The sequence below is a fragment of the Oncorhynchus keta genome, chromosome 19 (genome assembly GCF_023373465.1).
Source record: "Oncorhynchus keta strain PuntledgeMale-10-30-2019 chromosome 19, Oket_V2, whole genome shotgun sequence".
Classification (NCBI taxonomy): Eukaryota; Metazoa; Chordata; class Actinopteri; order Salmoniformes; family Salmonidae; genus Oncorhynchus; species Oncorhynchus keta.
The window spans coordinates 16022193-16048435 of record NC_068439.1 but is presented as its reverse complement, the minus strand read 5'-3'; the positions used below and the strand labels follow the sequence as shown (position 1 = coordinate 16048435).

At 47.9% G+C, this 26243-nt stretch overlaps 1 protein-coding gene across 3 annotated transcripts in view; it reads right to left on the bottom strand.

The window, feature by feature from the left end:
• LOC118374311 (collagen alpha-1(XVI) chain-like) overlaps nt 1–18960 on the bottom strand; it is a 151176-nt gene extending 132216 nt beyond the window's left edge. For 2 of the 3 annotated variants that reach the window (XM_052469745.1, XM_052469747.1), the window contains exons 1-2: nt 18658–18960; nt 4792–4908 (exon numbers count right to left, since the gene is read on the bottom strand). In XM_052469745.1, the coding sequence (XP_052325705.1) occupies nt 4792–4867 (76 nt within the window). In that variant the 5' untranslated portion in view covers nt 4868–4908; nt 18658–18960. The remainder of the gene's footprint in view (nt 1–4791; nt 4909–18657) is intronic. The other variant, XM_052469746.1, reaches the window with a different exon arrangement.
• Nucleotides 18961–26243: the final 7283 nt, after the last annotated feature.

Sequence of the window (26243 nt, the reverse complement as noted above, 5' to 3'; positions counted from 1 at the left end):
TAGGCCTATGTAGATATTCCATTTAAAAAATCAGCCATTTCCAGCAACAATAGTCATTTACAACATTAACAATGTCTACACTGTACTTCTGGTCAATGTGTTATTTTAATGTACAAAAAATGTGCTTTTCTCTAAAAAAACAAGGACATTTCTAAGTGACCCCAAACATTTGAACGGTAGTGTATATACAGTGGCTTGCAAAAGTATTCAACCCCTTTGGCATTTCTCCTATATTGTTGCCCTGCAACTTGGAAATAAAATGTGTTTTTGGGGTGTTTGTATCATTTGATTTACACAACATGCCTACCACTTTGAAGATCCTACATCTTTTTTTTTATTGTGAAACAAACCAGAAATAAGACAAAAAACTGAAAACTTGAGAGTGCATAACTATTCACCCTCCAAAGTCAATACTTTGTAGAGCCACCTTTTGCAGAAATTACAGCTTCAAGTCTCTTGGGGCATGTCTCTATAAGCTTGGCACATCTTGCCCCTGAGATTTTTGCCCATTCTTCAAGGCAAAACTGCTCCAGCTCCTTCAAGTGGGATGGGTTCTGCAGGTGTACAGCAATCTTTAAGTCATACCACAGATTCTCAATTGGATTGAGGTCTGGGCTTTGACTAGGCCATCACAAGACATTTAAATGTTTCCCCCGAAACCACTGAAGTGTTGCTTTAGCAGTATGCTTAGGGTCATTGTCCTGCTGGAAGTCTCAAATCTCTGGAAGACTGAAACAGGTTTCCCTCAACAATTTCTCTGTATTTAGCGTCATCCATCATTCTTTCATTTCTGACCAGTTTCCAGTTCCTGTCGATTAAAAACATTCCCACACCATGATGCTGCCACCACCATGCTTCACTGTGTGATTAGTGTTCTCGGGTGACGAGAGGTGTTGGGTTTGCGCTAGACATAGCATTTTACTTGATGGCCAAAAAGCTCAATATGTTTGGAGAGTCTCCCACATGTCTTTTGGCGAACACCAAATGTGTTTGGTTATTTTTTTCTTCAAGCAATGTCTTTTTTCTGGTCACTCTTCTGTAAAGCCCAGCTCTGTGGAGTGTACGGCATAAAGTGGTCCTATAGACAGATACTCCAGTCTCCGCTGTGGAGCTTTGCAGCTCCTTCAGTGTTATCTTTGGTCTCTTTGTTGCCTCTCTGATGTATGCCCTCCTTGCCTGGTCCATGGGTTTTGGTGGGCAGCCCTCTCTTGGCAGGTTTGTTGTGTTGCCATATTCTCAAACATTTTTAATAATGGATTTAATGGTGCTCCGTGGGATGTTCAAAGTTTCTGATATTTTTTTAATAATCCAACCCTGATCTGTAATTCTCCACAACTTTATCCATGACCTGTTTGGAGAGCTCCTCGGTCTTCATGGTGTCGCTTGTTTGGTGGTGCCCCTTGCTGAGTGGTGTTGCAGACTCTGAGGACTTTCAGAACAGGCGTACATATATATATATTGAGATCATGTGACAGATCATGTGACACTTAGATTGCACACATGTGGACATTATTTAATGGATTATGTGACTTCTGAAGGTAATTGGTTGCACCAGATCTTATTTAGGGGCTTCATAGCAAAGTGGGTGAATACATATGTACGCACCTCTTTTTCATTTATTTATTTAAGTATTTTGTTTTATTTCACTTCACCAATTTTGACTATTTTGTGTATGTCTATTACATGAAATCCAAATAAAAATCCATTTAAATGACAGGTTGCAATGCAACAACAACATAGGGAAAATGCCAAGGGGAATGAAGACTTTTGCAAGGCACTGTAACCCCTCACTCTGTACCCCCCTCCTATCCCTCTCCTACAACCACCTACCCCTCTTCTACTCCCTCCTAGAACAAAAGTTGGGAAAGAGGCAAAATGCCAAGAGGAGGATGAGGCAGGGGGAGAATGGCAGACTAGAGACAGGGAAGAAAAGCGACAGATGAAAGGAAGAGGAGAGAGAGAGGGAGGAGAAAGCACAAAAATAAGTACTAGATGTTAAGAAAAGAAGGAGAGAGGTGGAGAAAGTTATCGCTGGAGGACATGTTGCCATCTTTGTCCATACTAAAGATACAATGCGCTCAATACCACTGAAGAAGAAGACTATATGGCTGAGTCCAAGGCACTCAAACCAGATCCGTATTGTCCAGCCACTTACAACTGTTTGCATTTTGTGATAGCAACAGTTGCTGGATTACCTTAAACCAGCTGAGACTCTATTCCTATTCCAAAATGTCCAGGTTTTCCAATAATCCCAGTTTAAAATTAGAAAGGAAAAACCAAGAGATCTGGAATCCTCCAACCAGGGTTTCTTGAAAAATATTCTTAGGAATGTTACCTGAATTTTGCAACCACAGAGGACCATGTAGCACACCATACTGTTAGAGCTCTAGATCCTGCTACTGTTCCAAACATCAAGGACCCTGTCTGTCTGTCTGTCTGTCTGTCTGTCTGTCTGTCTGTCTGTCTGTCTGTCTGTCTGTCTGTCTGTCTGTCTGTCTGTCTGTCTGTCTGTCTGCCTCCTGTCCTGTCCTGCCTGCCTGCCTGCCTGCCTGCCTGTCCTGTCTGTCTGTCTGTCTGTCTGTCTGTCTGTCTGCCTGCCTGCCTGCCTGCCTGCCTGCCTGCCTGCCTGCCTGCCTGCCTGCCTGCCTGTCTGTCTCAGTCTGCACTGCAGCTGTCTCGGTTGTGGCTGCGCTCCATTGAAGCAGGCTGTTTCTGTTGCTTTTTCTGTTCCCTGTTCCCTAGAGCTTGGCAGCATGGTTTATTACGGGCAGGGTTGGAAGGGTGCTCGGAGCAGCGGAGAGAAGGAGGAAGAAGGAGGAGAGGAGTATGGGAATTCTCTGCTTTATAAGGTGGCATTCCACTGTAATTGGACTGGGCTGCAGATCAGTGGGATGGTTGGTTGTGCACACAAACACACACACATTTACAAATACATTCAAGGGTGCATGCATGCACACGCACACGCACACACACACACACACACACACACACACACACACACACACACACACACACACACACACACACACACACACACACACACACACACACACACACACACACACACACACACACAACCCTCATTTTTGGACAAGGAGATCAGTGGGATCAAGGAGAAAGTTGGTTCTGCCAGTAGCACTGCTGGTACCACTTAAAGTGCATAGTGGGAGCAGAGGTGCACACTGACTGGGTAATGTAGATAATGACGTGATAGGGGGAACAATTAGATGTAGTGCAAGGGAGAAGGAGAAAGAGATAGATGTTTGAGAGAGAGAGAGAGAGAGAGAGAGAGAGAGAGAGAGAGAGAGAGAGAGAGAGAGAGAGAGAGAGAGAGAGAGACTAATAGACTAAGGAAAACAGGGTTAGAGTGGGGGGAGAGGGAGAGAGAAAGGAGGGAACATTCCTGGTAGTTTTCCAGAGACAAAGAGTGGGAGAGGGCAGATGGAGAGGAGTGGAAACATTTGAAGATTTGAGGTCACATGTTTTTCCTTAGATTTTAAAGCCCCCTTTTAACATCGTTGGTCCCTCTCAGTTACAGCACACACACAAACATACACAGGAGCCCTCCCCCCACATTTTCCTTATGATCATCACATTGCAGTGCACGATAGGCCGGAAAAGTCCATGATAGAGGATACACCCCTCTCACATTTTGCATTAACATTTCCTGGGTGGAACTAATGCAGTTCTGAATGCTGGAGCTTCTCTGTGCGTAGTCCCTTCTTCATTCAGTTCTCTCAACCTTCTGCTGATGTCAGCACATTACTAGCCAGTTCTGGAGTTTGAGACGGCACGGGAGGAGAGCAGGGAGATGGTTGGGTATTGAAACTGACAAAGTGCTGTAGCTTCAATTTATGTCAAAGTGCTTTCTTCCACCCACCACCAGGGTCTCAGGGGAGCAGCGAACTGGCTCAGCCCCAGATGAAGCACTCTGGCTGGGCTCTCCAGGGAGCCTCTCCCCCTGAGCTGCGGAAGCCCTGGAGGTATTGCCCCAGGAAGAATATTAGAGATGGGAGAGATGTTATGTAATATATTCCATTTATGGGTGGTCCTGGCTGTCTGATAGATAATAAACCCACTGCAAGACCATGTGGGAGTTGTCACAGCTACGGATATATAGACTGACACACACACACACACACACACACACACACACACACACACACACACACACACACACACACACACACACACACACACACACACACACACACAGGGAGGGAGCCCGACAGCCTATAGACTCATAACAGAGTAATGAATGGGTTATATAACATACAACCACATACTACAAACACATGAACCTTTAGACCACAGCTAGGCCTGACAGCTACCAACTCAACCACACACTCAGGCGTGGTCACGCACAGACACCGACGGATGCACACACACACACTTTCAAACACACAGTCAAACAGCCACAGAGCTCTAGCAGACGAGGGTTGCACTGGATTCTGATTAAATACACATTGCAATGCTGTATGTCAGTGGAACTCAAGCTTCACCCTTTTCAAATTCAGATACAGAAGTCAGAGAATTCAGAGATTTTGACAGTCAGACTGAACAGAGATGGAAGTCTGGAAGGTCACAAAAAACACTCAGATAGATGAAACACCACCACAGATGGAAGTCTAATGAAAGGATCAGAGCCAGAAACATCATTTGAAGTAGAATTCTGAAGTAGAGGGAGCAGACATGAGAAGGAGATAGTACATTCTACTCCTGACAAACGGCTTGGAACACTTTGTATTTATCGGTTTACCAGACTCTACCTCGTGGAGAAAATAGACTCACCTTTGGATGATGTCACCAGGTCCCATGACCAGAGGCTGAGGGAGAGCAGAACCAGGAAGGAGCTGAGATTCCTCATGGCACACTCCTCTGGATATACACACACAACTCAACTGCTACCTGGGAGAGAGGGAGGAGGGAGAGAGAGGGGGAGAAAGGGATATGGGTTGGGAAAGAGGGAGAGAGAAGAAGGAGGTGGAGAGGGGGAGAGAGGGATGGGAGGTGGAGAGATATATAGAGGAAAGGGAGGTGGAGAGAAAGAGAGGGAAGGGAGGTGGAGAGAGATATAGAGGGAAGGGATGTAGAGAGAGAGAGAGAGAGTCAACATTATCAAACAACACTGTGATTGGAGAACACAGTGTAAGAAACAGGCGGTACAAGACCACGTCAACTCCAAGAAAACTCAACTAGATGTATTGGTGTTGAACTGGGAGTTGCAGGTTTGAATCCCACATCCAGCCACCGTCAGAATTAGCTACCATTTTCACCCCTAAGTGTCCTGATTATGGTAATAGCTAAATCAGAGCAAATGTGTTAATGATGAGGTTGAAAATGTGATGAGGCACAGTCAATGTATATGAATTAGCCATCCGATGGCCAGTATTCATATGGGAGAAAGGTCACTCCGTGTAGTCTGATGATCCTCATTATAGCCATCTGGACATCACTGGGACTGGAAACAGACACATGCACACTTCTCACAATGTGAGACATTACGCTATACTCAGCTGTACCAGTTATTTGCAACCCCAATGAATCAGTCAAACCCGTGTTTTTTTTCTAACACAACAACTAATTTGACCTTTCGACACAGCTGGAGACAGTTGGAATGAGTATGAATGTGCAGTAGATTGTTCCCTGACACAGCAACATGCAGCCTCAGTAAGTATTATTAACTTTCAGCCCCGACAGAGATGGCCGCCTCGCTTCGCGTTCCTAGTAAACTGTGCAGTATTTTGTTTTTTTATGTGTTATTTCTGACATTGTTACCCCAGGAAATCTTAGGTTTTATTACATTCAGTCGGGAGGAACTATTGGATATAAGAGCAACGTCAGCTCACCAACATTACGACCAGGAATACGACTTTCCCTAAAGCGGATCCTCTGTTTGGCCACCACCCAGGACAATGGATCGGATCCCAGCCGGCGACCCCAGGCTCCGTAGACGGGCAAATCGCGCACCGCTCCCGACCATACTACTCGCCAATGTCCAGTCTCTTGACAACAAGGTAGATCAAATCTGAGCAAGGGTTGCCTTCCAGAGAGACATCAGAGACTGTAATGTTCTTTGTTTCACGGAAACATGGCTCACTCGAGACACGCTAACGGAGTCGGTACAGCCAGCTGGTTTCTTCACGCATCGCGCCGACAGAAACAAGCATCTCTCTGGTAAGAAGAAGGGCAGGGGTGTATGCCTTATGATTAACGAGACGTGGTGTGATCATAACAACATACAGGAACTCAAGTTCTTTTGTTCACCTGTCTTAAAATTCCTCACATTCAAATGCCGACCGCATTATCTATGAGAATTCTCTTCGATCATAGTCAAAGTTGTGTATATTCCCCCCCAAGCAGACACATGGACGGCCCTGAAAGAACTTAATTCGAATCTGTGTAAACTGGAAACCACATATCCTGAAGCTGCATTTATTGTAGCTGGGGATTTTAACAAAGCTAAACTGAAAACAAGGCTCCCTAAATTCTATCAGCATATCGACCCGGGCTAGCAAAACCCTAGATCGTCGATATTCTAACTTCCGCAGCGCATATAAGGCCCTCCCCCACCCTCCTTTCGGAAAAGCTGACCACGACTCCATTTTGTTGCTCCCAGCCTATAGACAGAAACTAAAACAGGAAGCACCCGCACTCAGGTCTGTTCAACGCTGGTCCGAGCAATCGAATTCCACGCTTCAAGATTGCTTCGATCACGTGGACTGGGATATGTTCCGCATAGCATCAAACAACAACATTGATGAATACGCTGACTCTGTGAGTGAGTTTATTAGCAAGTGAATCGGTGATGTTGTACCCACAGCGTCTATTAAAACATTCCCCGACCAGAAACCGAGGATTGATGGCAGCATTTGCGCAAAACTGAAAAGGCGAACCACTGCTTTTAATCAGGGCAAGGGGACCGGAAACATGACCGAATACAAACAGTATTTATTCCCTCCGCAAGGCAATGAAACAAGATAAGCGTCAGTATAGAGACAAAGTAGAGTCACAATTCAATGGCTCAGACACAAGAGGTACGTGGCAAGGTCTACAGTCAATCACTGACTACAAAAGAAAAACCAGCCCCGTCGCAGAACACGATGTCTTGCTCCCAGACAGACTGAACAACTTCTTTGCTCGCTTTGAGGACAATACAGTGCAACTAACACGGCCAGCTACCAAAATCTGCGGGCTCTCCTTCACTGCAGCCAACGTGAGTAAAACATTTAAACGTGTTAACCCTTGCAAGGCTGCAGGCCCAGACGGCATCCCCAGCCGCGTCCTGAGAGCATGCGCAGACCAGCTGGCTGGTGTGTTTACGGACATATTGGTGTGTTTACAATCCATATCCCAGTCTGCTGTTCCCACATGCTGCAATAGGGCCACCATTGTTCCTGTTCCCAAGAAAGCTAAGGTAACTGAGCTAAATAACTACCGCCCCGTAGTACTCACTTCCGTCATCATGAAGTGCTTTGAGAGACTAGTCAAGGATCATATCACCTCACCCTACCTGACACCCTAGACCCACTGCAATTTGCTTACCACCCAAATAGGTCCACAGACGACACAATCGCAACCACACTGCACACTGCCCTTACCCATCTGGACAACAGGAATACCTATGTAAGAATGCTGTTCATCGACTACAGCTCAGCATTTAACACCATAGTATCCTCAAAACTCATCATTAAGTTCGAGACCCTAACCTCACACTCAATGTCAACAAAACAAAGGAGATGATCGTGGACTTCAGGAAACAGCAGAGGGAGCAGCCCCCTATCCACATCAACGGGACAGTAGCGGAGAGGGTGTGACATTTTAGGTTCCTCGGCGTGCACATCATGGACAAACTGAAATGGTCCACCCACACAGGTGAAGAAGGTGCAGCAGCGCCTCTTAAACCTCAGGAGGCTGAAGAAATTTGGCTTGTCACCAAAAGCACTCACAAACTTTTACAGATGCACAATCGAGAGCATCCTGTCGGGCTGTATATGGCAACTGCCCACCGCCTGGTACGGCAACTGCTCTGCCCATAACCGTAAGGCTCTCCAGAGGGTAGTGAGTAGAGGTTGACCGATTAATCGGAATGGCCGATTAATTAGGGACGATTTCAAGGTTTCACATCAATCGGAAATCTGTATTTTTGGGTGCCGATTTGACAATTTTTTATTTTATATAAAAAAAAATTAAAAAGTAATACCTATATTTAATCTTTATTTAACTAGGCAAGTCAGTTAAGAACACATTCTTACTTTCAATGACGGCCTAGGAACGGTGGGTTAACTGCCTTGTTCAGGGGCAGAACAACAGATTGTCAGCTCGGGGATCCAATCTTGCAACCTTACAGTTAACTAGTCCAAAGCAATAACGACCTGCCTATCTCTCGTTGCACTCCACAAGGAGACTGCCTGTTTCCCGAATGCAGTAAGCCAAGGTAAGTTCCTAGCTAGCACTAAACTTATCTTATAAAAAACAATCAATCATAATCGCTAGTTAACTACTGTCACGTTCTGACCCTAGTTCTTGTGTTATTTGTTTGTTTTAGTTGGTCAGGACGTGAGTTGGGTGGGCATTCTATGTTTTGTGTTTCTAGGTAGTTTTTCTGTGTTCGGCCTAGTATGGTTCTCAATCAGAGGCAGGTGTCGTTAGTTGTCTCTGATTGAGAATTATACTTAGGTAGCCTAGGTTTCACTGTTGTTTTGTGGGTGATTGTTTCCGTGTCTGTGTTTGTTGCCACACGGTACTGTTTCGGTTTGTTCACATTTATTGTTTTTGTATTCATAGTGTTCAGTTTATGTTTTTTAAATAAACAACCATGGACACTTACCACGCTGCATCTTGGTCCGATCCTTGCTACACCTCTTCAGAGGAAGAGGAGGAAAACCTTTACAGAATCACCCACCAACCAACGACCAAGCGGCGTGGTAACAGGCAGCAGCAACAGTGGCCGAAGACACAAGACTCCTGGACGTGAGAGGAAATCCTAGACAGGAGAGGACCCTGGGCAAAGCCAGTGGAATATCGCCGCCCCAAAGTGCAGCAGGAGAAGCAGCAGCAGCAGCAGCGGCAGCAGCAGCAGGAGAGGCAGCAGCGGCAGCAGCAGCAGCAGCAATTTCAGGATTCCTGGACATGGGATGACATTTTGGATGGCAAGGGTTGCTACACATGGGAGGAGATCCTGGCTGGTAGGGATCGCCTACCATGGGAACAGGTGGAGGCAGCGAGGAGAGCAGATGCAGCCGGAGAGAGGAGCCAACGATACGGGGGAAGGCGACTGGCAAGGAGGCCCGAGAGGCAGCCTCAAAAATGTATTGGGGGGGCACACAGGGAGTGTGGCTAAGCCAGGTAGGAGACCTGTGCCAACTTCCTGTGCTTACCGGAGAGCGAGAGGGACCGGGCAGGCACCGTGTTATGCTGTGGAGCGCACAGTGTCTCCAGTGCGGGTGCATAGCCCGGTGCGGTACATTCCAGCTCCTCGTATCGGCCGGTCTAGAGTGGGCATAGAGCCAGGTAAGGTTGGGCAGGCTCTGGAGAGCTCCAGTGCACCTGCACGGTCCGGTCTATCCAGTGCCACCTCCACGCACCAGCCTTCCGGTGGCAGCCCCCCGCACCAGGCTGTCTCTCCGTCCTTTGTCTACAGGTGCTCCCACCTGTCCAGCGCTGCTAGAGTCTCCCGTCTGTCCAGAGCTGCTAGAGTCTCCCGTCTGTCCAGAGCTGCTAGAGTCTCCCGTCTGTCCAGAGCTGCTAGAGTCTCCCGTCTGTCCAGAGCTGCTAGAGTCTCCCGTCTGTCCAGAGTTGCTAGAGTCTCCTGACTGTCCAGAGCTGCTAGATTCTCCAGTCTCTCCAGAGTTGCTAGAGCCGCCAGTCAGCATGGAGCCGCCAGAGCCGCCAGTCAGCATGGAGCCGCCAGAGCCGCCAGTCAGCATGGAGCCGCCAGTCAGCCAGGAGCCGCCAGAGTCGCCAGTCAGCCAGGAGCTGCCAGAGCCGTCAGCCAGACAGGAGCTGCCAGTGCCGTCAACCAGCCAGGAGCCAAGAGACTGTTTAACAGCCATCAATAACATTGAATGGCTGCTGCCAACATACTGACTCAACTCTAGCCACTTTAATAATGGAAAAATGTATGTAATAAATGTATCACTAGCCACTTTAAACAATGCCACTTTATATAATGTTTACATACCCTACATTACTCATCTCACATGTATATATACTGTACTCTATACCATCTACTGCATCTTGCCTATGTCATTCGGCCATCACTCATTCATATATATTTTGATGTACATATTCTTTTTCATTCCTTTACACTTGTGTGTTTAAGGTAGTTGTTGTGGAATTGTTCGTTTATATTACTTGTTAGATATTCCTGCATGGTCGGAACTAGAAGCACAAGCATTTCGCCACACTCAAATTAACATCTGCTAACCATGTGTATGTGACAAAATTTGATTTGATGGACATGTTCTCTGTGTCACACACAATCACATACACACGACACATACAACACACACACACCTCAAACTTTAACCATATACCACCCCTATGTTTACAGGTACAACGAACCCCTGAAGCCAGACAGACAGATAGACAGACTGGGAGTCTGACATGTGTATCATCTATGTGTCTGTACACACCTGTCTAAAGATGTGGAATTACCCACAAACCCCCTGGGACAGAGTATGGTGGTGTTTTCAATTCCATCCTCGTGTTCCCCATACAGTGCACTACTCTTGACCAGAACCCTATCTGTGGTCATCTAGGATAATGGACTGAGTCCTCCACAAAAGAACTATCTGCAAGGCAATGAAAGAACATACTGTCTAATCCTGATGGTTTAGGCCTAGTTTGAGATCCATCCAACGCTAACAGTTGGCATACATAATACATTGATGCCAAAGGGATAGCCTATCCTGGATAGATATAAATATTCAAGGGAAAAAGTATGCATACTTCTCAAGTTGGCTATCGGCCAAGTATGTATGGGGTCCTCAAAGGCCCCTAAATCCTGAATTTTCCTTGCAAATAGAGTGAAGTTCAGAAGGGGCCATGTTAACAGGCAACATGCCCACATTCATTAACATGTCATTAACATGTTATTAATAACAAGCTCATGTCCAAGTCACCTTCTGTCTATGCATTTGGCCTCGACACAAAGAGACAGTAACAACAGACAGTGTGCATATCTTTGGCCTCGACACACAGAGACAGTAACAACAGACAGTGTGCATGTCTTTGGCCTCATCACACAGAGACAGTAACAACAGACAGTGTGCATGTCTCGTCACACAGAGACAGTAACAACAGACAGTGTGCATGTCTTTGGCCTCGTCACAGAGAGACAGAACAACAGACAGTGTGCATGTCTTTGGCCTCGACACACAGGGACAGTAACAACAGACAGTGTGCATGTCTTTGGCCTCGTCACACAGAGACAGTAACAACAGACAGTGTGCATGTCTTTGGCCTCGACTCACAGAGACAGTAACAACAGACAGTGTGCATGTCCCGTCACAAAGAGACAGTAACAACAGACAGTGTGCATGTCTCGTCACACAGACAGGAACAACAGACAGTGTGCATGTCTTTGGCCTCGTCACACAGAGACAGTAACAACAGACAGTGTGCATATCTTTGGCCTCATCACACAGAGACAGTAACAACAGACAGTGTGCATGTCTTTGGCCTCGACTCACAGAGACAGTAACAACAGACAGTGTGCATGTCTCGTCACACAGAGACAGTAACAACAGACAGTGTGCATGTCTTTGGCCTCGACACACAGAGAGACTGTAACAACAGACAGTGTGCATGTCTCGTCACACAGAGACAGTAACAACAGACAGTGTGCATGTCTTTGGCCTCGTCACACAGAGACAGTAACAACAGACAGTGTGCATGTCTTTGGCCTCGACACGCAGAGACAGTAACAACAGACAGTGTGCATGTCTTTGGCCTCGACACGCAGAGACAGTCAGCCCTGACAATACTTATTCTCTCCCTCATTCTTCCTCTCGTTCCCATGCAGTGAGTGTGTTCTAACAGCTGGCTGTAGCAGGTCAAGGCAGTATTAGCCTAGCGTAGATTGCTGCTCTGTGCCAGCCTGAGTTCAGGAGGGACTGCCTCTCTGTCTGTGGAGAAAACATAGGAGAGCAGGGTGTATTCATTTCAGTGATTCTATTACAAAATGTTTCGTCTGTTGCAAAAAAAAAGTTTTGCAACAGTAACAGTTAACAAAACGTTTTGCAATGAAAACAAGAGTTTCTATTGGACAAATTTAGATAGGTCCCTCCCCGTTTTGTTTCCGTTCACTCTGTATGCTTCCGTTTGGTTCTTAAATGGTAAACGTTGCAGGACGTAATGAATACACCCCAGGAGAGAACAGGACATGAATACATCCACATACTACAAACACATAACCTTTACACACACACACACACACACACACACACACACACACACACAAACACAGGTGAGTGTCAAACAAACATTGAGTTATATTGAATATACAGTGGGGAGAACAAGTATTTGATAACCTGCAAAATCAGCAGAGTTTCCTACTTACATTGATTTTTAAGTAATTCATTAGCATTTTATTGCATGACATAAGTATTTGATCACCTACCAACCAGTAAGAATTCCGGCTCTCACAGACCTGTTAGTTTTTCTTTAAGAAGCCCTCCTGTTCTCCACTCATTACCTGTATTAACTGCACCTGTTTGAACTCGTTACCTGTTTAAAAGACACCTGTCCACACACTCAATCAAACAGACTCCGACCTCTCCACAATGGCCAAGACCAGAAAGCTGTGTAAGGACATCAGGGATAGAATTGTAGACCTGCACAAGGCTGGGATGGGCTACAGGACAATAGGCAAGCAGCTTGGTGAGAAGGCAACAACTGTTGGCGCAATTATTAGAAAATGGAAGAAGTTCAAGATGACCGTCAATCACCCTCGGTCTGGGGCTCCATGCAAGATCTCACCTCGTGGGGCATCAATGATCATGAGGAAGGTGAGGGATCAGGCCAGAACTATACACGGCAGGACCTGGTCAATGACCTGAAGAGAGCTGGGACCACAGTCTCTAAAGAAAATCATTAGTAACACACTACGCCGTCATGGATTAAAATCCTGCAGCGCACGCAAGGCCCCCCTGCTCAAGCCAGCGCATGTCCAGGCCCGTCTGAAGTTTGCCAATGACCATCTGGATGATCCAGAGGAGGAATGGGAGAAGGTCATGTGGTCTGATGAGACAAAAATAGAGCTTTTTGTTCTAAACTCCACTCGCCGTATTTGGAGGAAGAAGAAGGATGAGTACAACCCCAAGAACACCATCCCAACCGTGAAGCATGGAGGTGGAAACATTATTCTTTGGGGATACTTTTCTGCAAAGGGGACAGGACGACTGCACCGTATTGAGGGGAGGATGGATTGGGCCATGTATGGCGAGATCTTGGCCAACAACCTCCTTCCCTCATTAAGAGCATTGAAGATGGGTCATGGCTGGGTCTCCCAGCATGACAAAGACCCGAAACACACAGCCAGGGCAACTAAGAAAATTGTCCTTCTGTAGCTCAGTTGGTAGAGTTGGTAGAGCATGGCGCTTGTAACGCCAGGGTAGTGGGTTCGATTCCCGGGACCACCCATACGTAGAATGTATGCACACATGACTGTAAGTCGCTTTGGATAAAAGCGTCTGCTAAATGGCATATATAATTATTATTATTATTATTATTAATATATTATAAGAAGTGGCTCTGTAAGAAACATCTCAAGGTCCTGGAGTGGCCTAACCAGTCTCCAGACCTGAACCCAATAGAAAATCTTTGGAGGGAGCTGAAAGTCTGTATTGCCCAGCGACATCACCGAAACCGGAAGGATCTGGAGAAGGTCTGTATGGAGGAGTGGGCCAAAATCCCTGCAACAGTGTATGCAAACCTGGTCAAGAACTACAGGAAACGTATGATCTCTGTAATTGCAAACAAAGGTTTCTGTACCAAATATTAGGTTCTGCTTTTCTAATGTATCAAATACTTATGTCATGCAATAAAATGCTAATTAATTACTTAAACATCATACAATGTGATTTTCTGGATTTTTGTTTTAGATTCCGCCTCTCACAGTTGAAGTGTACCTATGATAAAAATTACAGACCTCTACATGCTTTGTAAGTAGGAAAACCTGCAAAATCGGCAGTGTATCAAATACTTGTTCTCCCCACTGTATATATTTTTGTAATAACATCAATAAAAGCGCTGTATAATGTTGTTGCACTGTTTGTATAGGTGTGTGTGTGTGTGTGTGTGTGTGTGTGTGTGTGTGTGTGTGTGTGTGTGTGTGTGTGTGTGTGTGTGTGTGTGTGTGTGTGTGTGTGCTTGGTTTTTACTATCATTGTGGGGACCAGAAGTCCTCAAATGATAGTAAAACAAGGAGCAGGGACATGTCGTTGGTCCCCACAAGGAAAAATACTATTTTAGGGTTAGGGGTTCGGTTTAGGATTAGGGTTATAATTAGGGTTAAGGGGTAGGTTTAGGAGTCAGGGTTAGGAGTTTGCGGTTAAGTTTAGGATTAGGTTATGGGTTAGGGTTAGGTTTAGGGTTAGAGAAAATAGGATTTTGAATGGGAATCAATTGTTTGGTCCACACAACAACAGTAAAACATACTTTTGAGTGTGTGCGTGTGTGACAAGCTCATTAGTGTGTGTCTGTGTCTATGCATCTGTTGTGTGATAACTCCAGCTACTCTTGGAGGAAGGATTTCGGTTATGTCCACCTCACTTAGGGGCTGATTCAGACATTATGCCTCAGCATTTGGTATTCAGACATACCTTATTCAGGTAACACACTCTGCAAATGTGGCTACATTGCGTGCTACATATATGCATATATCATCTCCGTTTCAGCACCATTTGGTAGATTTAAAAATACTGTAATCTTGTAGATTATTTAGGTTTAGGAAAGTATTTATGAATCATAAAATACTGGTTTTGGAGAGCCTTTACACACGAAAGAAAGAAAACCGTGTTTTGATTCATTCTGAAAAGTGCCACATTCAGATATTCAACCCGTGGTAATGTTGGAAGATTTGTGTACACACAATTATAATAGGGAGAATAGTGTACAATAGTAGTAGTCTATCGTCTGCACTAACCATGGAAATGTATGATGACACAGCCAAGTATTGCGCCATGCGTCTGGTTCTAACTGTTACTGCTTGGTCTGCGCTTCTCTCCATAGTGATTTAATTAGCCTACATCCCTGCACGTTAGAAGGCTGTACAGTTTCCACTCTGTATAATGGCACAGCATTTTACTGTCGGGAAGTTGATATGTCAATATGCTTCAGTGTGCTGCCATATGACTGGTTTCACATTTGTCTCCAGGGATTATAAGGTAAACTAGATCTAAAACAAGTGTTATTTATATTAACAATTCCCTTATCCAAACGTATTACTTATTTATCTAGCTCTTATCAATAGTTATTATCAAGTTATAAATTACAGGGTGTGGAGAATGGTGTTATTTCTATCTGACAATATCAAGTATATGCTTTTTCCACTTGGAACCGGCAGGTTCACTAAACCTTATTCATGGTTTCCTCGAGCGTAAAAGTGGTGGAATTGTTAGGGAATTAAGTCAAGGTCAGAATACGTCGTATCTGTAGACACACTTTCATTTATTCAATCTCCCCCTAAACTAACAGCGGGCGAGTAGCATGCGAGTCTCATGCTTAAATTCAAGGTCAGAATACTCTCAGAGAGAAAAGTGCATTTATAAGGGAATTACGTTCCATTTACGCGCGCTTAAATGGGGTCGGAATTCCCCCTTAGTGACAGCCCAATCACAGGACGTTACCCTCTCAGATGCTGAGGAGTGCATTTGGTGCTGTGCTATGAAAACAACCTAAAAACCATTTTGTAGGGTCAGAGCCCTGAGCAATAAGAACACACACACAACCAGCTGCTTCCCTAATCCACACACAAACACAAATAGGCTAAGCATGCATGTATTTCAGACCTGTTGCAACACGGGACATGGAATGAAGACAGTAACCGTCTTCAGGCTACAACAGTCCCTCCAAATATCCACTGACCCAGGTTAAGCACAGACTTGAACAAATCTAATGGAGACAATATTTAAAGTCTGTCTCATTTAATAAATAATATGTTATTCAGCAGACGCTTTTATCCATAGCGATTTACAGTCGTTATTTATTGATGGTTGCGGGAATCAAACCCACGACCCTGGCGTTACAAGTGAAATGCTCTACCAAATTAGCTACAAAGAACGACAGAGATAAATCGTTACTCTATCTCCACTGGGCTGCGTTCAGAAAGTGTTCATGAGTGATCGTTATGTGAAGCCAAAGCAGTTCCAGTTCCCATCAGTTCTGTCAAATAACACCTGGTTTAGATGATTGCTCTTTAAAGGTCACAAGTGTTAGTTTAAATTGCACGTAGAAGTGCACCGATACTGGAAACAATTGTTTTGACAATCGTGCAGGCTTTTTTTCACAGCCTCACAAACATGGACGGGTCTTAGAATGAAACCTTGTTCACTGAGAATCACTGAAACTCCTCCTCCATAGGGAATATTGATTGGTCATATTTTTTTGTATGTAATCTTTATTTAAATAGGCAAGTCAGTTTAAGAACACATTAATATTTACAATGACAGCCACCAAAAGGCCTCCTGTGGGGATTCGGACTGGGATTTAAAATAATAATTCATTAAAAAAATATATAGGATAAAACACACATCACGACAAGAGAGACAACACAACACTAGATAAAGACTAACCTAAGACAACGACATAGCATGGCAGAAACACTTGACATGGTAGTAAAACAACATGGCAGCAGCACAAAACAGGGTACAAACATTATTGGGCAAAAACAACAGCAGAAAGGGCAAGAAGGTAGAAACAACAATACATCACGCAAAGCAGCCACAACTGTCAGTAAGTGTCCATGATTGAGTCTTTGAATGAAGAGATTGAGATAAAACTGTCCCGTTTGAGTGTTTGTTGCAGCTCGTTCCAGTCACTAGCTGCAGCAAACTGAAAAGTTTGGGCTAGGAGCTTCTCCTGACCATGTGGCCTGACCATGGATCTTTAAGCTATAGGCCCAAAGTTGTTTTTCTGAACAGGTGTATGGGGGAAAAACTGCCCTATTTACAAGACCTTTGGATGGTAGACCTTTGTGATAGCCTTCAACCAGGACCGGCCCCAGTAATAAGTGACATAAGGGGTTACTTAGGGCCCCCGGCCAAAATGTGTAAAATTGCAGGACATTAGCTTAAAACGGCAATAATGTCTCTCCACCCTGTGGCAATAATGTCTCTCCACCCTGTGGCAATAATGTCTCTCCACCCTGTGGTAAAAATGTCTCTTCACCCTGTGGCAATAATGTGTAGGATTGCAGGATATTAGTTATAAAATTGCTCAATCTTCTGCCTGCCCCATGGTGAAATGTGTAGAATTGCAGGAACTCTAAAACGTCATTCCCCTCTTTGTTGTGGGGGGGGTCTTATTTCCAACTCACGTGTCAAAAGTAGTAGTTTAGGTTGGCTGACATCACATATAGAAACATTTTCCATGGCACCGCTCAACCTCAAGGGAAGGGTAGACTAAATCATCCCCCTTTGAAAAGACCAAAGAAGCGCAGCCGACTGAAGCTGGCGATGAATATTATAGGGTCATGAGGAGTATATCGACTGACAGTATTTCCATACTTATCTGTCAATGGTGACACCTGGAAAGCTTCCAAAGTGAGTTAAGTCTGGCAAACATCCAGATAATCAGTGCTCCAACGCAGTGGAAATAACTCATAGTGGGTATTATAGAAATCCCTGACAGAAATCTATTCAATTCCATCGCTGTGGAGAGTTGCTCGGCGCTTTGGTTGGTTGGTTGAGCGGTGGGGAATTAGGTTCCCATAGGTGATTGGTGAACGTAGTAGTCCTATCACATTAGGCCCACATAAAAGTTTGCCGTTCGAAAACCCCACGTCTTTGAATGCAGATATTTCGTCTCCATTGGGCAAAGGCAGCCAGCCACATGAAACTAAAGTTACACACTAATTCACTTCTTCACCAAATCTATCCGCGGAGGAAGTTGCAGCTAAAGTCTATTTTTTTTCTCCCCTGATTCCCTCACTCATATTGTAAGGCTACGGTATATTGAACATAGTGCAGATTCTAGAACTGCGCCAATGGTAATCATCTATTATACTACGATCATCATCAGGCTCCACTTCTTTTGGAAAACTTCCAAAGATTCCCTCTTGGTTTACCACTTCAGTCATAACATGTTAAATTGCGTGTAATTGCTCTCAGCAAGTTCTTCGTTACAAAATCAGCCATTTAAGTTGTAGGCTACTCAATGCGCACATTAGGTAGGCGAATGAATTGATTGGTTGATAAACACCTCGGAGTACTGTGTTTGCAAGTAGATGTTGCTATTCTATTACCTACAGCCCCATAGCCTAATTCAACTTATCAAATAACATAAACAGTTGGCAAACTATCTAAAGTAAAATGCACCACTTGCATTGCAGGCCTATCATTAAATATTGTAGCCTGGGAAAGAAGTGCGCTACTGACAGAAATGACTTGCTTTAACGCGAATGGAATCGATAAAAGTGTTATCCATACTTACAGCTATTGATAGATCCCCGCAGTTACGACCACATTAATCCAACATGTACGGTATATTCGTGCTGAGGTGGGTAAAATCCTTTTGCTGCAGTCCGGTTTGTAATCCACACCGTTCTTCCCTTCAGGCTTTCTCTGCTGGAACCTTCTTACCAGGGGGTGGGGGAGAAGTTACTGCCAGAGTGATCATGTCCAACTTCTTTCCCCTCCCCACTTTTTGCTGGCCGTTGTTCGAAAAAGTTTATTTTCTCTCTCTCCTGTCTCCTCTCACTTTCTCTGGGACATCCTCCAGTTCGAACGTGTCGTGACATCACCTGGTCCAAGGTTGGAAAATTAGCCTCCAGCAAGGCCCTCCCTCCCCGTTTCTCCCTCCCTACCTCCCTGTCTCTCCCTCCCTCCTTCCCCGCCTGTCTCTCCCTCCCTCTCTCCCTCCCTACCTCCCCGTCTCTCCCTCCCTCCCTCCCTCCCTCCTTCCCCGTCTGTCTGTCTCTCCCTCCCTCTCTCCCTCCCAAACTCCCCGTCTCTCCCTCCCTCCTTCCACTTCCCTACCTACTTATTTTCATCCCTCCCTCCCTTTACCTACCTACTTCTTTTCGTCCCCTCCCTCTCTCACTACCTCCGTCTCTCCCTCCCCTTACATACCTACTTCTTTTCATCCCCTCCCTCCCTCCCTCTCTTCCTCCCCTACCCTACCTACTTCTTTTCATCCCCTCCCTCCCTCCGTCTCTCCCTCCCCTTACCTACCTACTTATTTTCGTCCCCTCCCTCCCTCTCTCACTACCTCCGTCTGTCCCTCCCCTTCCCTACCTACTTCTTTTCATCCCCTCCCTCCCTCTCTTCCTCCCCTACCCTACCTACTTCTTTTCATCCCCTCCCTCCCTCTCTCACTACCTCCGTCTCTCACCCTTTCCCTAACTACTTATTTTCATCCCCTCCCTCCCTCCCTCCCTCCCTACCTCCCTCCCTCCCTACTTCTTTTCATCCCTCCCTCCCTCTCTCCTACTTCTTTTCATCCCCTCCCTCCGTCTCTCCCTCCCCTTTCCTACCTACTTCTTTTCGTCCCCTCCCTCCCTCTCTCACTACCTCCGTCTCTCCCTCCCCTTACCTACCTACTTCTTTTCATCCTCCCTCCTCTCTCCCCTACTTCTTTTCATCCTCCTCCCTCCGTCTCCCTCCCTTCTCTACCTACTTCTTTTCATCCCCTCCCTCCCTCTCTCACTACCTCCGTCTCTCCCTCCCCTTACCTACCTACTTCTTTTCATCCCCTCCTCCCTCTCTCACTACCTCCGTCTCTCCTCCCCTTACCTACCTACTTCTTTTCGTCCCCTCCCTCCCTCTCTCACTACCTCCGTCTCTCCCTCCCTTACCTACCTACTTCTTTTCATCCACTCCCTCCCCCCCGTCTCTCCCTCCCCCTTACCTACCTACTTCTTTTCATCCCCTCCCTCCCTCCTCCCTCCTCCTCCCTCCCTTTCCTCCCTCCCTTCTTTTCCCTCCCCTCCCCCTGTCTCTCCCTCCCCTTACCTACCTACTTATTTTCGTCCCTCCCTCCCTCTCCTACCTCCGTCTCTCCCTCCTTCCCTACCTACTTCTTTTCGTCCCCTCCCTCCCTCTGTCCCTACCTCAGTCTCTCCCTCCTTCCCTACCTACTTCTTTTCATCCCCTCCTCCCATGTCTCTGCCTCCCTCCCTCTCTCTCCCTCCCCTTACCTACCTACTTCTTTTCATCCCTCCTCCCTCCCTCCCTCCTCCCTTCTTTCATCCCCTCCTCCCTCCTCCCCTCTCCCTACTTCTTTCGTCCCCTCCTCCTCTCTCACTACCTCCGTCTCTCCTCCCTCCTTACCTACCTTTCTTTTCATCCCTCCCTCCCCGTCTCTCCCTCCCTTACCTACCTACTTCTTTTCGTCCCCTCCCTCCCTCTCTCACTACCTCCGTCTCTCCCTCCCCTTACCTACCTACTTCTTTTCATCCACTCCCTCCCCCCGTCTCTCCCTCCCCTTACCTACCTACTTCTTTTCATCCTCCTCCCTCCCTCCCTCCCTCCCTCCCTCCCTCCCTCCCTCCCTCCCTCCCTCCCTCCTACCTTTTCATCCTCTCCCTCCCCCCTCCCTCCCCCCTACCTACTTATTTTCGTCCCCTCCTCCCTCCTCTCCTCTCCGTCTCTCCTCCCCTTCCCTACCTACTTCTTTTCATTCCCTCCCTCCTCTCCTACCTCCGTCTCTCCCTCCTCCTTCCCTACCTACTTCTTTTTTTCATCCTCCCTCCATGTCTCCCCGTCCCCTCTCTCCCTCCCCTTACCTACCTACTTATTTTCATCCCCCTCCCTCCCTCCTCCCTACTTCTTTTCATCCTCCTCCTCCCTCCCTCTTCCCTACTTCTTTTTTCCCCTCCCTCCTCTCTCCTACCTCCGTCTCTCCTCCCTTATACCTACTTCTTTTAATCCACTCCCTCTCTCCCTTCCTTACCTACCTACTTCTTTTCATCCCCTCCCTCCCTCCCTCCCTCCTCCTCCCTCCCTCCCTTCCCTCCCTCCCTCCCTCCTCCCTCCCTCCCTCCCTCCCTCCCTCCTCTCTTCCTCCTACCTACTTCTTTTCATCCTCTCCCTCCCCCGTCTCTCCCTCCTTACCTACCTACTTATTTTTCCCTCCCTCCTCCCTCTCACTACCTCCGTCTCTCCCTCCCTTCCCTACCTACTTCTTTTCGTCCCCTCCTCCCTCTGTCCCTACCTCCTCTCCCTCCCCTTCCCTACCTACTTCTTTCATCCTCCCTCCATGTCTCTCCTCCCTCCCCCTCCCTCCCCTTACCTACCTACTTCTTTTCATCCCTCCCTCCCTCCCTCCCTCCCCTCCTCCTCCTCCTCCCCTCCCTCCCTTCCCTCCTCCCTCCCTCCCTCATCCCCTCCCTCCCCCCTCTCCCTCCCTTACCTACCTGCTTCTTTTCATCCCCTTCCTTCCCCTCCTCCGTCTCTCCCTCCCCTTACCTACCTACTTCTTTTTCATCCCCTCCTCCCCCCGTCTCTCCCCTCCCCTACCTACCTACTTATTTTCGTCCCCTCCCTCCCTCTCTCCTACCTCCCCTCTCTCCTCCCCTTCCCTACCTACTTCTTTTCATCCCCTCCCTCCATGTCTCTCCCTCCCTCCCTCTCTCCCTCCCCTTACCTACCTACTTCTTTTCATCCCTCCTCCCTCCCCCTCCCTCCCTACTTCTTTTCATCCCTCCTCCCTCCCCCTCTCCCTACTTCTTTTAGTCCCTCCCTCCCTCTCACTACCTCCGTCTCTCCCTCCCCTTACCTACCTACTTCTTTTCATCCACTCCTCCCCCCGTCTCTCCCTCCCTTACCTACCTACTTCTTTTCATCCCTCCTCCCTCCCTCCCTCCCTCCCTCCTCCCTCCCCCTCCTCCCTCCCTCCCTCTTCCTCCCCTACCTACTTCTTTCATCCTCCCTCCCTCTCCCCTCTCTCCCTCCCCTTACTACCTACTTATTTTTGTCCCCCCTCCTCTCTCCCTACCTCCGTCTCTCCTCCCCTTCCCTACCTACTTTCTTTTCGTCCCCCTCCTCCCTCTGTCCCTACCTCAGTCTCTCCTCCCCTTCCCTACCTACTTCTTTTCATCCCCTCCCTCCATGTCTCTCCTCCCTCCCTCTCTCCCCTCCCCTTACCTACCTACTTCTTTTCATCCCCTCCCTCCCTCCCTCCCTCCCTCCCTACTTCTTTTCATCCCTCCTCCCTCCCCTTCCTCTCCCTACTTCTTTTCGTCCCTCCTCCCTCTCTCTCACTACCTCCGTCTCTCCCTCCCCTTACCTACCTACTTCTTTTCATCCACTCCCCTCCCCCCGTCTCTCCCTCCCCTTACCTACCTATTTCTTTTCATCCCCTCCCTCCCTCCCTCTCCCTCCCTCCCTCCCTCCCTCCCTCCCTCCCCCTCCCTCCCTCCCTCCCTCCCTCCCTCCCTCCCTCCTCCCTCCCTCCCTCCCCTACCTACTTCTTTTCATCCTCTCCCTCCCCGTCTCTCCCTCCCCTTACCTACCTACTTATTTTTTGTCCCCTCCCCCCTCTCTCACTACCTCCGTCTCTCCTCCCTTCCCTACCTACTTCTTTTCCCCTCCTCCCTCTGTCCCTACCTCCGTCTCTCCCTCCCCTTCCCTACCTACTTCTTTTCATCCCTCCCTCCATGTCTCTCCCTCCCTCCCCTCTCTCCCTCCCCTTACCTACCTACTTCTTTTCATCCCCACCCTCCTCCTCCCTCCCTCCCTCCCTCCCTCCCTCCCTCCCTCCCTCCCTCCCTCCCTCCCTCCCTCCCTCCCTCCCTCCTCCCTCCCTCCCTCCCTACTTCTTTTCATCCCCTCCCTCCCCTCCTCCCCCTCCCCTTACCTACCTACTTATTTTTCATCCCCTCCTCCCTCTCTCACTACCTCCGTCTCTCCCTCCCTTACCTACCTACTTCTTTTCATCCCTCCCTCCCCCCCGTCTCTCCCTCCCCTTACCTACCTACTTATTTTTGTCCCCTCCCTCCCTCTCTCACTACCTCCGTCTCTCCCTCCCCTTACCTACCTACTTCTTTTCATCCTCTCCCTCCCCCCGTCTCTCCCTCCCTACCTACCTACTTATTTTTGTCCCCTCCTCCCTCTCTCACTACCTCCATCTCCTCCCCTTCCCTACCTACTTCTTTTCATCCCCACCCTCCCTCCGTCTCTCCCTCCCTCCTCCTACTTCTTTTCATCCCCTCCCTCCCTCCGTCTCTCCTCCCCTTACCTACCTACTTATTTTCGTCCCTCCCTCCGTCTCTCCCTCCCTTACCTACCTACTTATTTTCATCCCCTCCCTCCCTCCCTCCCTCCCTCCCTCCCTCCCTCTCTCCCTCCCCTCCCTCTACCCTACCTACTTCTTTTCATCCTCTCCCTCCCCCTCTCTCCCCTCCCCTTACCTACCTACTTATTTTCGTCCCCTCCCTCCCTCTCTCACTACCTCCGTCTCTCCCTCCCCTTCCCTACCTACTTCTTTTCATCCTCTCCCTCCCTCCGTCTCTCCTCCCCTTACCTACCTACTTCTTTTCATCCTCTCCCTCCCCTGTCTCTCCCTCCCTTCCCTACCTACTTCTTTTCATCCTCTCCTCCCCCTGTCTCTCCCTCCCCTTACCTACCTACTTCTTTTCATCCCCTCCCTCCCTCTCTCTCTTCCTCCCCCTACCTACTTCTTTTAATCCTCTCCCTCCCCCCTCTCTCCCTCCCCTCCCTTACATACCTACTTATTTTCGTCCCCTCCTCCCTCTCTCACTACCTCCGTCTCTCCCTCCCCTTCCCTACCTACTTCTTTTCGTCCCCTCCCTCCCTCTGTCCCTACCTCTGTCTCTCCCTCCCCTTCCCTACCTACTTCTTTTCATCCCCTCCCTCCACGTCTCTCCCTCCCTCCTCTCTCCCCCCTTACCTACCTACTTCTTTTCATCCCCTCCCTCCCTCCCTCCCTCCCTCCCTCCCTCCCTCCCTCCCTCCCTCCCTCCCTCCCTCCCTCCCTCCCTCCCTCCCTCCCTCCTCCCTACTTCTTTTCATCCCCTCCCTCCCTCCCCTTACCCACCTACTTCTTTTCATCCCCTCCCTCCCTCCGTCTCTCCCTCCCCTTACCTCCCTACTTCTTTTCATCCCCTCCCTCCCTCTCTCACTACCTCCGGCTCTCCCTCCCCTTACCTACCTACTTCTTTTCATCCTCTCCCTCCCCCCGTCTCTCCCTCCCCTTACCTACCTACTTATTTTCGTCCCCTCCCTCCCTCTCTCACTACCTCCGTCTCTCCCTCCCCTTCCCTACCTACTTATTTTTGTCCCCTCCCTCCCTCTGTCCCTACCTCCGTCTCTCCCTCCCCTTACCTACCTACTTCTTTTCGTCCCCTCCCTCCCTCTCTCACTACCTCCGTCTCTCCCTCCCCTTACCTACCTACTTCTTTTCATCCCCTCCCTCCCCCCGTCTCTCCCTCCCCTTACCTACCTACTTCTTTTCGTCCCCTCCCTCCCTCTCTCACTACCTCCGTCTCTCCCTCCCCTTCCCTACCTCTCCCTCCCCTTCCCTACCTACTTCTTTTCATCCCCTCCCTCCCTCCCCCTCCCTCCCTCCCCTCCCTCCCTCCCTCCCTCCCTCCCTCCCTCCCTCCCTCCCTCCCTCCTTCCTACCGATCCTCGACTTTGGCGATGTCATCTACAAAATAGCTTCCAATACTCTACTCAGCAAACTGGATGCAGTCTATCACAGTGCCATCTGTTTGTTACCAAAGCCCCATATACCACCCACCACTGCGACCTGTATGCTCTAGTCAGCTGGCCCTCGCTACCTATTCGTCGCCAGACCCACTGGCTCCAGGTCATCTATAAGTCTATGCTAGGTAAAGCTCCGCCTTATCTCAGTTCGCTGGTCACGATAACAACACCCACCCGTAACACGCGCTCCAGCACGTATATCTCACTGATCATCCCCAAAGCCAACACCTCATTTGCCCGGATTCTATTGGAACCCAGTCATACAGAGGTCCAGAGAACAGAATATATTGAAACCCAGCCATACAGCAGTCTAGAGAACAGATTCTATTGAGACCCAGCCATACAGTGGTCTAGAGAACATATTCTATTGAAACCCAGCCATACAGCGGTCCAGAGAACAGATTCTATTGAAACCCAGCCATACAGTGGTCTAGAGAACATATTCTATTGAGACCCAGCCATACAGTGGTCTAGAGAACAGATTCTATTGAAACCCAGCCATACAGAGGTCCAGAGAACAGAATATATTGAAACCCAGCCATACAGTGGTCTAGAGAACATATTCTATTGAGACCCAGCCATACAGTGGTCTAGAGAACAGATTCTATTGAGACCCAGCCATACAGTGGTCTAGAGAACATATTCTATTGAGACCCAGCCATACAGTGGTCTAGAGAACAGATTCTATTGAGACCCAGCCATACAGCAGTCTAGAGAACAGATTCTATTGAGACCCAGCCATACAGCGGTCTAGAGAACAGATTCTATTGAGACCCAGCCATACAGCGGTCTAGAGAACAGATTCTATTGAGACCCAGCCATACAGTGGTCTAGAGAACAGATTCTATTGAGACCCAGCCATACAGCGGTCTAGAGAACAGATTCTATTGAGATCCAGCCATACAGCGGTCCAGAGAACAGATTTTATTGAAACCCAGCCATACAGCAGTCTAGAGAACATATTCTATTGAGACCCAGCCATACAGCGGTCCAGAGAACAGATTCTATTGAAACCCAGCCATACAGCAGTCGAGAGAACAGATTCTATTGAGACCCAGCCATACAGCGGTCCAGAGAACAGATTCTATTGAAACCCAGCCATACAGCAGTCTAGAGAACAGATTCTATTGAAACCCAGCCATACAGTGGTCTGGAGAACAGATTATATTGAGACCCAGCCATACAGAGGTCCAGAGAACAGATTCTATTGAAACCCAGCCATACAGCAGTCTAGAGAACAGATTCTATTGAAACCCAGCCATACAGTGGTCTGGAGAACAGATTATATTGAGACCCAGCCATACAGAGGTCCGGAGAACAGATTCTATTTAAACCCAGCCATACAGCGGT